General features: G+C 40.0%; 1 protein-coding gene across 3 annotated transcripts in view; it reads left to right on the forward strand.

Moving 5' to 3' along the window:
- Positions 1-372: 372 nt before the first annotated feature.
- Positions 373-18,303, forward strand: part of sin3aa (SIN3 transcription regulator family member Aa) — a 32,043-nt gene continuing 14,112 nt past the window's right edge. The window contains exons 1-12 of one of the 3 annotated variants that reach the window (XM_041795471.1): positions 373-417; positions 7,113-7,329; positions 7,654-7,836; positions 8,335-8,441; positions 11,941-12,235; positions 12,353-12,601; positions 14,502-14,654; positions 14,761-14,916; positions 15,026-15,115; positions 15,536-15,654; positions 15,755-15,965; positions 17,485-17,601. In XM_041795471.1, the coding sequence (XP_041651405.1) occupies positions 7,144-7,329; positions 7,654-7,836; positions 8,335-8,441; positions 11,941-12,235; positions 12,353-12,601; positions 14,502-14,654; positions 14,761-14,916; positions 15,026-15,115; positions 15,536-15,654; positions 15,755-15,965; positions 17,485-17,601 (1,866 nt within the window). In that variant the 5' untranslated portion in view covers positions 373-417; positions 7,113-7,143. Of the gene's footprint in view, positions 418-4,539; positions 4,752-7,112; positions 7,330-7,653; positions 7,837-8,334; positions 8,442-11,940; positions 12,236-12,352; positions 12,602-14,501; positions 14,655-14,760; positions 14,917-15,025; positions 15,116-15,535; positions 15,655-15,754; positions 15,966-17,484; positions 17,602-18,303 lie in introns of those variants that run through there. The other 2 variants (XM_041795470.1, XM_041795472.1) reach the window with 2 other exon arrangements.

Below are 18,303 nucleotides of genomic sequence, written 5' to 3' on the forward strand. Positions count from 1 at the left end.
ATCAGCATAAATATCAGTCTGTTTAGCTAAATAAAAAACTCTCACAGGAACTATAGAGAACTTGAAAGGCTAACAGAGTACATTTCTATTTGCTACTGATGATTTGAGTCATAATCAAAAGATCATTTTCATATGAGGAATAAGATCCAAGAACATATATTTATGGAAAAGGTTGTACTAAATTCTCTCGCCACCTTTTCCCAACTATTTTCTAACTGCAGAATGGATAATGCTGTAGTCCTCATAGGTGTTGTGAAATGGAGACTCGGTGTTATTTCCTGACGCTGCCTCGGTTTTAGCGGGTGATATTCAAAATAAAGTGACGTGTACTGTAGTATGCGCCAATGCCAACGGAGGGGGGCGTCTCCAACTATTTTGTTACAAACACGAATCCGGAGTAAGGAGTCTTTTTCCTGGGTATGTAACAGCTGTTTAAACTAAATAATATTTACAGAGCTCATTTTATATCAAGTTAATGATATGTACGGTGAATCTAGAAGTGTTGTGTGACCACCCGCGCCTTTTGTGTCTTTAAATGAATTGAAGGGGGCTTTCTTGATGGTCGTAAGCGGCTACAGAAAAAGCCAAATACATAACGTGGTAGATGGGTAAATCTGCAGGTCGTCATTTTGTCGGCTAGTAAACAATGTGTCCCCGGGGCTGTGTGCTGATAATTTGAGGCATCCCGCTGTCTGGAAGTGCAAACATTTTGTCTGCAGCGCTGTGTGAGCATGTAACGCTAATGGATCAGTAGGGGGGAGGGAGTTGTTGTGGTGAGGCAGGTTAGACATTTTACTCCCGACTGTTGAAGTAAACAAAGAATAAATAGGCTTAGGTTTGTTAACAGCTCGGTCTTTTAGATGTGCAAGGAAAACGAGGGCTTCGCTTTAAGACCGGAGGGGAATGGCGTGGCTCCGCCGTGTTTCCAACACCGCGACGCCGCCGTAGTTCCCATTTCGTTTGACTTTGGCATTGTTTAGTAAGGGCAACTGGATCTGCTCTTGCCGCCCAGAAAAGATGCAGTGTTGCTCGACTAGGCCTCTTTCTTTAGTGCCAAACGGCGTTCATGCAAGGCGTCAATTTCCCCAGCTGATGCGTTTCACTGCCATGAGCCTTTTGTTTGGAGAGTGCACATCGACTGACGCGTAGAGCACGGACTAGATGATCCTCCAGCCCGTGTAGATCGGTGTTGTGGGGATCTCCACTACCCGCACTGCGTTGTCTCGCATGCTTTTGCACAAACTTGACCAAAAAAAGCACACACAAAAACACTGCAAACACGCTTTTCAGTGCGTTTAAGCCGTGCGTAATGTTTGCCCAAAGCTGGCTTTATGGGTATTGCGCAATGAGGCGTGTAATTCTGTAAAGAAAACCAGTCTTGATAGTGGAGTACTATGCCCGTGTGTACGTGTGGATATGTGTGTGTGTGCTGCAGCCTACGGTCGCTGAATCCTCCGCCTCGGCTGGAGGGAGGAATCCCGGGCTGGTGTTGCAGCTCCGCCTGTCGTGGGCGATGGTTTATTTTGGAAGTTCCACCTTTTTGGGATTTGCAATGACGGCTTCATGCAACGATTGGCTGAGATGTCCACAAAGAGGAGGGACCCAAGTGCAAAGACAGACTCCCTCCTATACATCGTCACATGTCTGCAAACTCCAGGAAGTAGCTTGTCCTGTGGCTTGACACTGGGGGAGAAGATAACGCACAACAAAAGTCGAAATATATCCACATGAAGTGGTCGGTTGTTTGCTGTAGACTTACTGGTTTACAGTTTAACTGTGTGAGTTCTTTTGTTAAATCCTAGGGTATGGGTCTGACTAAATTACCGGAGATTTACTCGCTTGCAGAGAACCAGGTGAAAGGTACTACAGCAGCAACAATCGTTTTTTATCCGTTATTTAACACGGAAAAAGTCTTTCAGATTGAATTCATCGGTATTTGGTAAAATCTGGGAGCAACAGCACATATTAAAATTTCAAACAATGAAAAGCCACAGATAAAAAATTTTGTTTTTTTATATGTTTGTGGCTTTTTTACTCACAGGAAACTTTGCTCAAACGAAGTGCTCACCATTAATCTCATAGGTTAATAAGTGGGGGTGGGTATCATTTGGGGTTTTTCTCTGATACCAGAGCTAAATTGCTACTTTTTAGTGTTGGTGCCTAAACAGTGTCTGAATTATTACTTTTATGCATAAAAAAGTGTGAACAAAGCGGGGAATTAAAAGTCACCTGGGTATAGTAATTGATTCACAGTAATATCTTTATAAGATGCCAGTTGCATATGAGATAAGAAAAGGAAACTGGTGTATCTTGACACATAAATCACACAAATTCCATAACGATTTCCTTTCCTTTCATTTGGAGTGGTGGGATATCTAAATTAACTATCAATATTGGTGTTGTAATTCAGCCTGATAGGTATCAGATGTGTGGGTACTGGATTTCAATACTCATCCCTATCATTGGACAGTAAAATAGGGGTTGATATAGACAGCGCTATAACCAAAAAAAGACATTTGTGGTGACAATGATAACAAACACTTGGACACTATCTGTGTTTAAACAGGCCTGCCCACAAAGTTGGGTGGGCCCCTCACAAACCCAGTGAATGGGCCCTCAGTTGTGATTTGTTGATAGTATTAATGTATGCATGTTGGACCTGTAGCCCTGGAGCTACTGGCCAACAGTAACTCCATTTTTTAGCTGAAAAATGTGTCAAGCTATTATTGGGTTCTGAATGTTGGCATTATTTACAGAGGTTGTGCCACTTTTTAACCCATTTATGCCACTTTTATTGGCCTTAGTGGATAGTGGATTTGATTTATTGGCCTTTTTCATAAATTTTGTGCACTTTTTTACCCATTTTGCCAGATTTTAACCCATTTTCATCATCCGCCCCATGTGTGCCACTTCAAACATATTTCTTCCACTTTTAACCCCACTTCCTGACTATGTTTTATGCCTCTGTTTACCATTTTTTGCCACTCTCAACCCATTGTGCCTCCTTTAACCAATTTTGCCACTTGTTTTTCCCTTAACATACACCTTTCTGTCCAGTTTTTCACTTTTAAGCCACTTGCCATGTAACAAACTCTCTACACCACTTTTTCTGCAATTTTTTTTGCCAAGGTTAACCCATATATACCATGTAAACCACTCTTCACTACTTTTATCTTAATTTTTGCCCACCTCAACTATATTTTGCTTTTTGGTTTACCCATTTCATGAAAACCTGTTGTGAACCATTCAACGCAAACCCATTTTCTCCATTTTTAATCCATTTTCACCACTTCTTCTGCCCATTTTTCACCCCTTTTAGGCCATTTTGTCACTCACAATTCCTTTCGACCACTTCTTCTACCTGTTTTAGCCAATGTTAACCCATTTTTGCTACTTTATGTATACTGTTGGCTTTGTTAATCCATTTATGTCTCTATTAATCCCCTTTTTTTTACATTTTTATGCCAAACTTAAAAATTTTAACTGCATTTAACTTTTTGGTTTTGCCACTGTAAACCCATTTCTTTGCCAGTTGTAACCACCCTTTCTTCCTGTTAATCCACTTTTAACCCTATTTTTTCAACTTTCCACTTTTTTGCCTGTTTTAAGAAAAAGGGTTAACATTTTGAAGAAAACTATAACTTGTAGCATGAATAAAACATATTTGTTGCTTTGATAAAAGTGGTTATTATTCAGGTAAAAAAATGAAATATGGGTATCACAGATAAACTTCACGATGGACCGTGATCTTGCTGACATCCATGGGTCCCCATATGGCTGGGCTCTAAAAAGCTGTCCTCTTTATCCCCTCTTATGGATGACCTTGTGTATAAATGAAGGAACAAAAATAAAAAATATGTAAATAAACATCTAGTTGCTCCGTAAGAAATATTGAATGCTCATAGTTGACTTTTGAAAGGGGAAATCTGTCCAATTAAGTCAACTACGAATTCAGACCCTGAACCTATCATAAAAATAATACTCCAGAGCCTATCATCCATATCTGTTGGTACTGATACATAGAGATGGGGAGAGTTCATTGGATCAGCAAAATTATTTTTCCCATTAAAAATACACTTTTGTGACATATTCCCTTATACCTCACCCAGGTTTTTTTTTTTTTTTAGTACACAGAAGTCTCACGCATATCTTGCAGATATTTTACAGGATAGTAAATAGTCTTGCAGGAGCTATGATGAGTTAAAATGACTACATACAGCTAGAAATGTCAGTATTTCAGAGGTAAAGTAAATAAAACAATATGATAGGACTTGTCTACAAATATTTACTTCACATTCATACTGTTACCTTAAAGGTTAGTGTCCTCAGATTATACAAGCGGGACTTCTCTCACTGGCATTGTCGCGCTTCAAGTTAAAATGGGCGTGCTTGGTTACTGTGCAATAATTCCTTGATTGACAGTTTAAATCCACCAACCCTGGGTCGTCACCCCGCCCTTGTGTGGGCTCTCGGAGCAAACTGACCAATAGTCAGCGCCGGCGGGCGGTGCTGCATCTGAAATCCCGCCTCTCGCCAGTGCTAACCGAACGGAGATTGTTTTCCTCTCTCGGGGAGATTTTCAGTTTGCAGCCCCACTGCTTGATTTGTTTATTTTAAATCACACGCCACTGATAAGTTGCTTTAAGCGCTCACTTTGGAGTCTTTCCCAGCCAGAGGTTGAGCGGTTCACCCACAGTTAACGGATTATCGAAGCATCATTTGGGATCTTCAGCTTGCCATTTAGGAGAGGGGTGAGTTCATTCAGCAAGCTAACACAGCTAGCTTCACATCTACCGTTAGCAGACGTTTTTAGTAATCCACATAGGGGATCGGCATTTATTTGCGTGTCGTTCACTTGTGACCCAACCTTTCACGAGTGATCTAACACATCGATTGCCAATGCGCGTTGTAAACAGCTTGTTTCAGCAATAGTGATCGTTAAGAGTTAGCTGCATGTGCTTTCCTGCTAGCCCCAGACTGTGCTCGGTGTCGGGCTACTCATGTTGTTTACATTAGCTAGCAGCTAACAGGCTGCTCACAGTCCCTGACGACTAAACAAGTTTTCGGCTTAGCTTAAGGAAAAATGCTTTCGTGGACTTTAAACTGTGACACGGCGAGTAAGTCAGCTACATTTCGTGCTTACCTGCTTGAAATGGAGGGTAAATTGCAGCACTCCTGCGCCACGCTCTAAATGGCGGGCGTGGGGGAAAGCGTCGTGCTGTAACTCGAGGTCGGTGCTTGTGTTGCCAGGCCATAAAGGGGATGGTGAAACGTTGTTGTCGGCTAGCGACTGTTAGCATGTAGCAGACACAGCGGTAGTTGTCTCCGTCTGACTGTTACGCTGCTACACCAAGTGGAGCTGGGGTTATCTATAAATACTGCAGTCTCGCTTTCGCTGCTTTCGCTGCTCCCAGCCGTTAGGAGCGACGATTTTACTCGTTGAACCGCTCCGTAATGTCTCAACTGTCGGAAGCGTTACAAGTACTCTAACACTTAACTTGTACGTTTATTGTGTCACCATTACACTATATTTGAGTGTAGAAACACAATTAAACATCTAGAGGCGTATTTCGTTTTTCCTTTTATGCTAAAGAGGTGTTGCTGTCTTGAGGAAGTTGTGAATGGCAAGCTTACTGGTCTCCCACGTTCACACAGCACCTGTTTGTTGCAGCGGTGACGTAGGCTGCCAGTGTTTCATTGGCTCTGGATGCTGCAAGTTTTACATTCACTGCATGTTAACATTTAGATGCATTTCAAGATGTGCTTCTTATTGTAAGTCAACACTTGAGCTGCTCAGTGTGACACAAGCAACACGGGAAGTGCTATGTCAGTGTGCTGCAGCATTGTGCACCCTTTTTGTTGCCTTACAGGTGAATCTAAAGAATTAAACACCATGAAAAGTTAATTTTATTTCCTTGTTTCTTGATTCATCTCATAGAAAGTGAAATATTAAAGACTTTTTCGTTTTAATCTTGATGATTACAGTTTGTAGCTCATGCAAATCAGAAATCAACAAAAGTAGAAGTAATATTAGGCACCAAAAGTTGGGTACTTTCTTGTTTGCAGTAATCAGAATTGCTGCAAAAGACCTGTAGTTTCTACATTGCACACCAAAATTGAAAAACATTTAGACAATGTTCAGGAGAGTTCTTGGATTTTTGATGGATTTCTGTGCACCTGTCTTTTGAAATAGATGTTGTTTTGTAGTTTCTGTACTACTACATTATAAAGATCATTAAAACAAGAGACGGCACCATTTTAAAACATGAAGCATTGACCACCTAAGAATAACGGCAAAGGTTCATTATTTAAGATAGGAAAAACATTAAAGATAATGCAAGAAATTGTAAAATTATACTGTTCAGAACTATATTTTATGCAGCAAGTAATTCCTATGTATGTTTTAATACGATTGGTATGGGGAGGGTGGGGAGTTTATCATCATCAAATCCAAAGAGAGAATCTGGTGCAGAAAAGGAGCAAGAGTTGTGCATTGTTGTTCCAATGTGCTTGATCCTGCCTGTTTTTGCTTCCTATCTGTGTATTTTTGTCAAAATAATCCCCCCCAGTGTGCTCTTTCCATGTGTTCAGACTGTTGCAGCAATATCTCCGTGATGACGTTGACACGCTGTTGTTATGCATGATGATGCAAACAGTGAAGCATCAGGTCTGCAGCTGATAAGCACATCTCTTATGTATACAGTTCTGCTCCCATCTTGGTTGGAGAGCTATTATAAGACACTTGAAGTTGTCACTGACTTCACAGACATCCAAAAACTATAACATAAACTATAATCTGCACACTGCATCACAAGCTAGTAGGTCAAAACAGTCCCAAGAATTTAACCTCAGGCATGTGCTGCTAAAAGGATCAGATATTTTGATGGCTGGATGGTCAGAGACCATGTCAGAGTTTTTATTACAAGCTGTAGGACGGAGGTAGCTAGCTGGCAGCGTGTGTGTCCATAAATGTACAGTTCAAGTGTAACAATTATTTCCATGTGTTTCCAAGCAAATTATTGAATGACATCAATGAGCTGATTTAATGAATTCTGATCACTTGACTGAGGTCTGCCAGCTTGAAATGGGATCCATATGCTCTTTGTTCCCAGGTCTCTCAGCTCTTCCGAGTATGAGTTCATAATGAAGCGGCGTCTGGAGGATCAGGAAACGGTTTTTGCGTCCCAGCAGCGGCGCCTCGCTGGCAACGCGGAGGCTTTCCAGCATCGGGTCCTGGCCCCTGCTCCAGCCCCGGCTGTGTACGAGGCCGTGTCTGACAACATGCAGCCCACAGCAGGCGTTCAGTACTCCGTCCCCCAGGGATACCAGGTATTTTCCTGTCTGTCCTCCGCAGATTTCTTTTAAGCTTAATGTGTTTTAGAGTTTAAAGTAGGTCAGACGCAGCAGATTGAAGTCAGTGGAGGCTCATAACTCAAGATGTCATTCTGACTGTTCGACTATTAGCGTGTGCTACTACTTTCAGCTTGACTAAGACCTTTTTTTCTGTAAGCATTTCTCACTTTTTCTTAAGATTAATAGCTCTAAACTCACTGCTTTTGATTATTTAAATGAGTTCCCATTGAATCATATAATGAACTTTAGAGTTAAGTCTTCACAGTTAACTGATCTTGTTACGTTTCCCTGCTTACCCAGGTTCCCACTGTGGCCCAAAACAGTGGAGGGCATGGGCACACTCCGAGCCCAGCCGTCCACAGCGGGTCCCACCACCACAGTCCGGCAGTCCAGTCCCATGGGCCATCAGTGATGTCAGGGCACAGCCATACCGCTGCTCCTCAAGCTTCTGCACAGGGTCAGCAGCAGTTCCAGAGGCTCAAGGTAAGCCAGACAATTTTATTTTGAAAGGTTCTTTGCAGCTGACATGTTCCAAAAGGAAAAAACTACTGCAAATATCAAAGAGTTCCTATTGTCAAAGAAGAAACATGCCTTTTCATGGTTGAATGGAAACTGTGCCCACTGTATATTTAGTGGATTAGTTGGCTGCTCATAGTTTGAGAAACTTTACTGGTTGTAATCACACAAAAAATTGATTTCCCCTGAATCCTAATTTCTTCCTGCCATTTAGGTAATGCATGACTTTCCAAAGAGAAGTGTGTAAACAAGATTATGCTGTTAAAGGTTTAGTCAATTTGACACATAGGTTAAGGTGTGGTCTATGCTCTGGTTTATTCTTTTTGTCTGTAAAGGTATTAACAAATACAATAATGGAGTAAATTTATATTGTTGAATGTCATAATTCTCCATCCCTGAGATAGATTGGTGAAGAGCAACCCACTAGCTCGATGAAACTGACTTCCTTTCTCCTCTGTCCTGAAGGTGGAAGATGCTTTGTCCTATTTGGACCAAGTGAAACTGCAATTTGGCAACCAGCCTCAGGTCTACAATGACTTTCTGGATATAATGAAAGAGTTTAAGTCTCAAAGGTGAGTCCAATGTTACACTAGACAGAACGAATGTGAAATATAAAGATGCACACTTAAAGTCAGCCAACTTTTTGTAAATTTCACAGAACTGATATATTTTTTTGCCATTCCCTGCACAACAGCTTCTACAACTAATAAATGCAATGCATCACTCGTTACATAAACAATATGTCTGTGACTTGCTAACATCAGTAAAATCAGTAAAAATATACAATAAATCAGTTTATGCACCAGTTTTAAGGTCCACTGAGGCTCTGCAGCTTGTTATCATAGCTTGTTCTGCCATGCTTTGGCTCAGCGTCTCTAATATCACATGACCGCAGTGACCTTTTAACTTAACTTTTTACATTAGCCGTAGATGTGTTGCACTAAGCAATGCCGTAAAGTCTTACTGTTACAGTTCTCTCCCCCATAAATGAAGTCGTGGACTTGATGTGAAGTAAGGACAGCATTTGTAACGGCTGTAGGCTTTGGAGAAACGTGATTATTTACAACAGCTTATAAATATCACCAGAGTTAAAGTTTAGCTAAGATGCTAACACTAAACATAGCACAAACAGACCTGAATGTTAAACAGTTTTCTTAGTTACATTTCTGGTTATCGTGTTATCCACATCCTGATTTATTTCCTGGGTTCAAACCATAACGTGTTGTTGAGAGATTGATTCAGTGGCATAATCAATACGTCTGAGATGACTTTGACATTAACAGAGAGAATTCCACCCAGCTGGACATCAGTTCAAGAATGAAAACAAACCAGGAGGTCACATACAAAGAGAGAATGGAGGTGCAATGTTTTAGTGGCATTTAGACTAAAAATACACATCAAGAAGAACTCGTTATTCTCATTATTGTACTGTACTAGCAGACACACAGAGCTCTGTCTATCCAAATCTCCTTTAATTGGTAGATTAGCAATTGTGCTGCTTGGGAAAATGTAAGATTCAGTTTTTACTGTTATCAGGATCAGGGAGGTACAGAAGGACAAAGATTTATAAGACAGTCTGGCTGCAGACCGCTCATCGCTCATCTCTGTCTACCATTCTCACAGACGGCACATCTGAGACGCAGTGCATCCCAGAATGTAAACACATGCTAAAACTCCAAAAAATAAAATCGGTTTAAACTTCCGCTGTAAATCTAGCGCTTTCAGGGCTGAAATTAACACAAACCTTTCAAAATTAAACCAGATTACACTTGCGGATTAGGCGTTTTAGCTATACATCTATTTATAATGAGTTAGACAGTTGAAGCCTTTGTTTTTCATTTGAGGTGTGTTGTTTGTTAGAACCGTTACATGTGAAATAGTCTACATCTGACAATGTCACGTCCTTTTTTTCTTCGTTGGTGTTTATATGTGGTTGGCATTCGCTTCCTTCATCTTCTGCTATTACCAGTACTTAGCTTTTGTCTGAGATATGCGGCGTCTCACATAAGCGGTCTGCTGGAGGGCTGTTTGAGTTTGATGTCTGCAGTCAGACCCCTCTCAAAATGTATGGGCCAGTAAAACATTAATGATGATTAATAATGATGATGAAAACTTCATCTCATAAACATCATGTCAGAGTGTTTGCACAGAAGGACTGGGATTTAGTCTATTTTATAAATAACCTCAAAGACACTTAGACTTATGAAATTATCTTATTTCCCCTTTTGTTTTTCAGTTTTGTTCAAACAAAGTTTTTTGGATTCCATAACCAGTTTGTACTTGGTTGAATCCAATCAGAATGAATCTTTCTGTATTTTAATGAATCGTCAGTGCATTGAACATGGCCTGTGAATTGAAATTCGAATTGTCTATAAAAGGAAAGATTCAAACCCCTACTTCTTATGCATTTTTATGCACGTCCCCTTCCTTAAATACAAAGTCTGCCATCCCTCATAGTTTGGAGCCTGGCGGTATCTTGATAAATGTCACCTCTAAAGTTCACTGGGTCAGGCTGCTCTTGGTTTGGTTCATTTAAATTCCAGAGGCATGAGTTTGACTGTTTATACTGGAGAAATGAATCTCATTTAAAAGTAGAGGTAAATAAATGAGAAGGAATCTGTGGATAGATAATAAACACAAACAAAACATTGTACTTTTATTTTTTAAGTGGAATCAGGAGCCAGAAAATCCTCATTAGTGTTACTTATTCTTGAACTTTGCTTTGCTTTTTTCTAGATTACTCTTAGTCATCAATAAAACTTTTGCCCACATTCATGTTTTATTCAGAAGGTAAAGCAGTTTTTAACCACTTTGTGAAGTCATTTTAGAGTTACTTTTATGAGTTGTTTTTCTGAGAAAACTTTTGTAGATCTTCACTGGTTTCTGTGGTTTTAAGACTGAAACTTTGTACAGGCTGTGAAAGTTTATATACTATGTTCACACTCCCTGAGCTTTTTAAGTTATACCCGTTTAAACACAAATATCTAATCAGCCAATCGCATAGCAGTTTTCAATGCATGTAAGTATGAAGACATAATCAAGGTGATTTACAGAAGTTCAAACAGAATATCTGAATGGGAAAGAAAGGTGATTTAAAGACTTAAAACATGCCATGGTTTAGGTGCCTGACAGAGTGGTCTGATCTACTGGGACTCGCAACCATCTCTAGGGTTTGCAGAGAATGGTCTGAGAAAGAGAAAACACCCAGTGAGCAGCAGTTCTCTGGGCCAAAATGCCTTGCTGATGTCAGAGGGGAATGACCAGATTGGTTTGAGCTAAAAGGAAGGCAACAATAACCCAGAACTGCTTGTTAGAGGTGTGCAGAAGGGCATATTTGAACGCACAACACGTCAGACCTTAAAACAGATGGGCTACAGCAGCAGAAGACCATACAGGTGCCCCTCTGTCCCCTAGAAATGGGAAACAGGACCTACAGTTCACCAAAATAATACAATGGAAGACTGGAAAACACTGCTGGGTCTTGATTTCTGCTGCAACATCCAGATGGCAAGATCAGAATTTATGGTATTATTTATAAAGCCTGCTAGACCCCCAACAACCATGGTATGTTCAAAGTCACTTAAATCGCCTTTATTCCCAATTCTCAAGTTTGTTTTGAACTTCATGCCTGTAACTATGCATTGGTTTCTGCCATGTTATTGGCTGTGCAGACATTTGCATTATAAACTGTTGAACAGATAACAAAAATATTCAGAATCTTTTATAGTGCATAAGGACTCTTGTCTTACCTGTTCCAGCATCTGATAATAAAGACATATATTGTAGAATGCATTTCAAAATTAATGACAGGATACCATACCCAGTGAGGACACTATAATCTTTTTTACATGTTTCATTTTGCTTTAACCCCTTTTTTTTTTTTTTTTTTTTTTTTTTACCAACAGTCTTCCCAGATAATAAATCTTAGATTTTTCAGATCTGCCTAATTGTGTTTTTAAAATGACTGCCGTGCCTGTTTGTTTGTCTGTTACTGAAACATTTTAACCCAGATAACAGTGTTACATGTTCACAGCAAGAGTAGATTAAAATAAAGTCTTCCCTTTTTTTTAGTATTGACACCCCCGGGGTCATTAGCAGAGTGTCACAACTTTTCAAAGGTCACCCAGACCTCATCATGGGCTTCAACACCTTCCTGCCTCCTGGCTACAAGATCGAGGTCCAGACCAACGACCTGGTCAATGTGACCACGCCTGGTCAGATCCACCACATCACCCCACACGGCATTTCAGTCCAGAACATCCCCATAACAGGGGCAGCAACCCAACACCAGGCTCAGCTCCCGTCTGCTCCAACCACCACAGCTCCGCCCCACCTGACACAGCCAACACCTGCTAAGATGAGCAAGGTGAGGAATACAGAGTGAAGGCCATCCACAATCAAGATTCTGGTTTTAAAAATAAAAATAATGCCTTTTATGTTTACCTAAATCCTCTAAAACCCTCTGTGTTATTTTTCTCTGCAGCCTCTTCAGCCCCAAGCGTTGACACCAAGCAGTCAGAGCAATCCGTCCATACCTGCGTACACCTCGCCACGCTCCCCGCCCATGCAGCTCCATCCACCACTCAGTGGGACCCCCACCGGGCCACCAATTCAAAACAACCAGCCTGTGGAGTTCAACCACGCCATCAACTACGTCAACAAGATCAAGAACCGCTTCCAGGGCCAGCCCGACATTTACAAAGCCTTCCTGGAGATCCTCCACACATACCAGGTCAGTCAGTGAAACTGAAACCTCAGTCAGGGGCTACATCTGAAAAGATTCAGTTCAGTTTTTAATATAACATGCAACATGTTGTCCTATTTGTCAGCACCAAACATACTATAACCTTTTCCACTGTACTCCTGCTCTGAGTCTACCTTGTAGCTCAACCACATTGGTTTATGCTGTTTAGAGCACCCCATACTTGTGTGTTGCCATCACACTGCAATACTCCAAAATGCTGATCAGCAGTTTGATTTTGGATAGCAGTTCCCAGTCCCGCCTCCATATTTCCTGCTTGTTTTGTGTCTCGGAAACCATGTCAAACGAAACCAGGCATATTATGTTGGAGTTGGAGCTGATAGATATTGAACAGCACTTGATTATACTGCAATTATTGCAAAGAGGAAAATAGGGGAGACGCTGGAGGAGATGGAAAGTACGGCAGCTGAAACAGCTAAGGGAAGGGGAATTTGTAAACGTGTTCAGCCACTGAGAGAGACATGGAAAAGGAAATGCACCGCTGACAAGTAGATTTGACCAGTTGTATCATTGCCTGTAGCTATTTAGCTCAATCTAGAATAACCTCAATAATTCTGTAGACATGGAGGCAATGCCTGCTTAGGTTCAAATAAAAGCAAATAAAGTTGTGCACAGCTACTCTACTCATTAATAGGCCCTTCTCATCACCGGTATGAGAACAACGCAAATGGACATAACAGCCTAAAACATAGTTTTATGTTACTAGTATATGATTTCAAGAATGTCTGGAAGCAGAATATAAGTAATCGTTATCTGTAGATTTACAACGAATGGATAGACTGCATTTAATTATTACATCTTTGTTTTAGGTCTCGCCAAATGAGTATGGTTATAATTTAGATTAAACCCATTTGATGATTATATTTTCACAATAATTGGTACAGTATACCATTTGAAATCATCAAAACATCTCTTAGTTTTCTTGAAAGGTATATCCTGACCCACCTCTCTTTGTCTCAAAACCCCACTTTGGGAACCACTGCCTTCAGGATCAGTCAGACATAATGTTAAAAATGATGCGCAGTAATCAAATGTTTTTCATTTAAAGTTCCAATGAATTAAGGATGCCTTTTGTAGCTTTAAAGATCAAGTTTAAGTCTGAATATAACACAGTAATTAACGGGTGTATGTTTTGTGTTTACCACCGATTAGGAGGGAAAAGTCTTTTTCATCGTAGATGAAGGTTTCTCCATAAAAAAGCTTACTCATCCTATTGCTGATATTTCAAAACGCTCCATACAACGTTCCTACTGATCCTTGAAAAGTCTTTAAAGGTTTTAAAATAGGATTTTTTTAATTGAACGCCATAAAAAGTCTTACTTTTACTTGTGAGAGGTCTTACATTTTAGAAGAAACTTTGACTAAGATGTGTTTTAATCCAATTTTCATTCCTAGCTACATTGTTCAATATTTATTTGCCTTATGCCTGTAGCATTTGTCATTATTAAAATCACTATATGTTGTATTGATAGAAAAGAGGAATTAAATGTGCCAGAAATCATCAAATTTGGGTTTCTATGACCCAAAAATGTATCATATCAATTACTGGTCTAGTCCGCTTGACCATTTGCCACACAAAAAGTGGTTAATTTTTCTCAGCTCAGGTTTTTAAAGGTCTTGAATTTGAATAATAAAAGTGTGTAGAAACCTGTCCATGTGGTAAGTCTAAAATGTAGCTTACATTAGTCAGGTTTCAAGTTTTCATTTTTAAGAAAAAACAGCAGAAAAGGAGATTGGAAAGGGTTTTCAAATCTGTTGCCGATTTTATCCTACTGGATTCTGAATGACAGAATAAAGACCAGCTGGAAAGTATTTTAAAAATTATATTGAATGGACTTACTTACATGTAATCTTGCGTTTACCCCCACAGAAGGAGCAGCGTAATGCTAAGGAGGCTGGTGGCAACTACACACCAGCTCTGACCGAGCAGGAGGTCTACGCTCAGGTGGCAAGACTCTTCAAGAACCAGGAGGACCTGCTGTCAGAGTTTGGCCAGTTTCTCCCAGACGCCAACAGCTCAGTGGTGAGCACGATCATGATATCAAATTCCTCTGTTGCTCTTGACTTCAGAAAAGTAGAGGATGTAGTTGTGCTCCCTTGTCTAAGTCACTGTTGTGCTTTTGTCTCAGCTGTTAAGTAAGACCACAGCTGAGAAGGCAGAGTCTGTGCGAAATGATCACGGTGGAACCGCCAAAAAGCTGCAGCTAAACAACAAGCAGAGGCCGAATCAAAATGGCTGTCAGATCCGTCGACATCCGACACCAGGGGCCACACCCCCCGTCAAGGTACAAACGTGTATTTGCTACTACATTTCTGCTTTAAGTTTTCTTTTTCATGTCACTGATGTTATTGCACCTATATTTTCTCGTCCCTGTCCCATGCCTTTCTGTGTAGAAGAAGCCCAAATTACTGAATTTAAAAGATTCCTCAGTGGCAGAGGCCAGCAAGCATGGAGTTGGAACAGAATCTTTGTTCTTTGAGAAGGTGAGTTTTAGTTTTTCAACCTTTTGTTTACATGAAAACCCTACAGTCATCAAGTAAGCAGATACAAAGCAGCATGTGAAGGAAGCAAAGAGATCACAGAGTAACGCAGAGCAAAATTTTGTTTTGATTAGGTATTTTTAAGAATTATGCTCACCCTCAGACAGTTAAACTCTGTTTATAATTAGCAATTAATAATAATATTATATTATTATATTATATATTGTCATTATAATATTATATATATTTATTATTATTGTTATTATGAATATATTAAATAGTCCAAAATTTAAACTACAAATACTGTTAAGGTGAAGCTTAAACTTTTTAGCTTGACTGAGATTTGAATAAGTCCTGCATTCATTATAATTTGCCCTCACTTGGCTCTGTAACACATTGTAATCTGTTAATTTCTCTCCACAGGTTCGTAAAGCCTTGCGAAGTGCAGAGGCCTACGACAACTTCCTGCGGTGTCTGGTCATCTTTAACCAGGAGGTGATCTCAAGGGCTGAACTGGTGCAGCTGGTACTGCCCTTTTTAGGGTGAGAACTCTTTTCTTTCACTTATAAAATTTCATTCATTTTGTTTTATTTTTTACACTGTGCATTTATGTAAAATTATTTTCTTCATGATGTCCTACAGGAAATTCCCTGAGCTGTTCAACTGGTTTAAAAACTTCTTGGGATATCGGGAAATGTCACACATCGAAACATACCCTAAGGAGCGGGCCACTGAGGGCATCGCCATGGAGATCGATTATGCTTCCTGTAAGAGACTAGGCTCCAGTTACAGAGCTCTGCCCAAAAGTTACCAACAGCCCAAGTGTACTGGCAGGACCCCCCTTTGTAAAGAGGTAAGACCTGGAAAAGACATTCTACGATATCAACAAACATAGATAATATCATATTTTATTATTATAATGCCACAATCCATTGCCAACGGGCTGTCTGGCAGATAGCTAGTACACATAAGCCCCCTGGAAGGCAAGTGCTGACTATGCGGAGCTGCCTTAGAGTCATCCACAACCAACGGCCTGCCTGGCAGGTAGCTTGTATAAGCAACCTGGAAGATATAAACATGTCCCCACCATGTCTTTAGCTGCCTTGAAGTCAGCTAGGCTTAATATGATAAGTTACTAATTGGAAGTCGTCCAGAAGCCTACCAAATAAATAAGCTTCACTTGATTTGCTAAGGAGATTCAACTGGGTTGATTTTGTTTGCCAGTTTATTTTAATCACAATAAACATTATTCAGATTTGACTAAAGGTAGTTAAAATTAACAAACTTTTGCCTAATATAGAAGCTAGCAAGCAAGCTAGCATAGTTGTCTGGGGTAGCAGCTTGCTTGCTTGCTTGCTTGACACAATGGTGACAGGGGATTGGATGAGAGGTTAAGCTCATGACTTCACCTGATTGGAAAGGCGTTGGAGGGTGAAATTAAGGGCATAAAACACCGTAGAGCTTCAATGTGAGGCAGTGGTACCCATCAAAAGGGCATGAAAATGGTTTGGGGGTTTAAGTCCAGTACTCAAGAACAGATCTGATACCTGTCCAGCTACAGGTCATACATTTCATACAATGTCTTAAATAGTCTTATTTTTTACTACAAACAGGTCTTAAGTTTTCAATGGGACTTTAACTGGGACATGTCTGAATGTTTGAATTAAAACTAATGGGCATCATATTACACTTTTTCACAAGTTTACTTGGTCAGGTGACAATTCATGGTTTTTATGGCATCATTTTGCTTCTACTCAAAAGGAAGAGAGAAGAAGACAGTGAAATATATGTTCAATGAAATCAGGAATGTACAGAGAATAGTTTTCAGGGATACATGGTGATATTGTGGTCACCTGCAAGACATGCAAGAAAGCTTTTAAACTTTGGAAGAAGTCATTTTGTCACACATGAAATCCCAAAGCTACCACTATTCCACAGTGTAAAAATTGTATGAGGTCTAAAAAAGGTCTCAAAAAGTCTTGAAGTTAATTTTTTTAAAGGGTGCAGCATCTGGGGCTTGAATTGCAACCTGCTGGTTTCCAACCAAAATCCTTTTAAACTAAGCTACTGCCGACACCAAATACAACATCATCAAAAGTAAAGTCAGACCAAGAAACCAATTCAATATAAACAACAACATCAACATTAAAAACCAATAGTAAGCTCATACAGAAGTAGTAGTTTCTGCTGAATGGAAATATGCAAAAGTGCAACGTGGAGGTGTGTAGATGTGTAATAGTTGTGCAAGAAAAGAACATAAATGCATTGAGACGATGTGTCATTTCGTGTTGTGAAAGTGTCTACATTTGTTAGCATTTTCCTTCGGCTTCACATTAAGGTTTGTTTGTTGTGTTTGTTTCTATGTTGTCCAGGTCTTAAATGACACCTGGGTCTCCTTCCCTTCCTGGTCTGAGGACTCTACGTTTGTCAGCTCAAAGAAGACTCAGTATGAGGAGCATATCTACAGGTGTGAGGATGAACGCTTTGAGGTGAGCAGAAATATTTAACACTTAATACCTTTTGATTGAATCACTTGTACATTTTTATCTGCAAGGATGAAGAATTTTAATTTCTTTTTCATCAGTTATCAGTGGTGTACAACAAGACTAGATAAAAACAATCATCTTTTTTATTTGGGAAAAGTAATCTCAAGACATTATTGCAAGACTATCATCAAACATGTGTGCATTTCAGCCCATATTTACAGACAGCAGGCAGCAGGAAATGCAGACCTTGTGATTCTTTTTTTTACAGCTTTGATCTTATTTGGCGCTTCCAATGATCTTTTTCTCTTTCTCTTAATTTTAAGTAACATTATTTATAATTATTTACAAAGAAACATGATAAGCTGTCACTTTGAAGAGGTACAAAAAGGAGAGGAAAAAAAAGAAAAATACAAAGCAGGCTAAAGGATACAGAAACTGAACAGGTAAATTTTGCATTGGTGTTTAAATAAATTGTTTGGACATGATTTAGAAAGGCACACACCTCTCTATAGAAGGCCTCACAGCTGACCATGCATATCAGAGCAAAAGCCAATCCATTAGGTGAAAGGAACTGCCTGCAGCTCAGAGACAGGATTTTGCAAGGTACAGGTCAGGGGTAGGTTAAAAAAGATTTCTTCTGCACTGAGGGTTCCCAAGAGAACAGTGGCCCCCATAATTCTCAAATGGAAGAAGCTTCCACCAACA

This window comes from Cheilinus undulatus, linkage group 9, assembly GCF_018320785.1.
Source record: "Cheilinus undulatus linkage group 9, ASM1832078v1, whole genome shotgun sequence".
Taxonomy (NCBI): domain Eukaryota; kingdom Metazoa; phylum Chordata; class Actinopteri; order Labriformes; family Labridae; genus Cheilinus; species Cheilinus undulatus.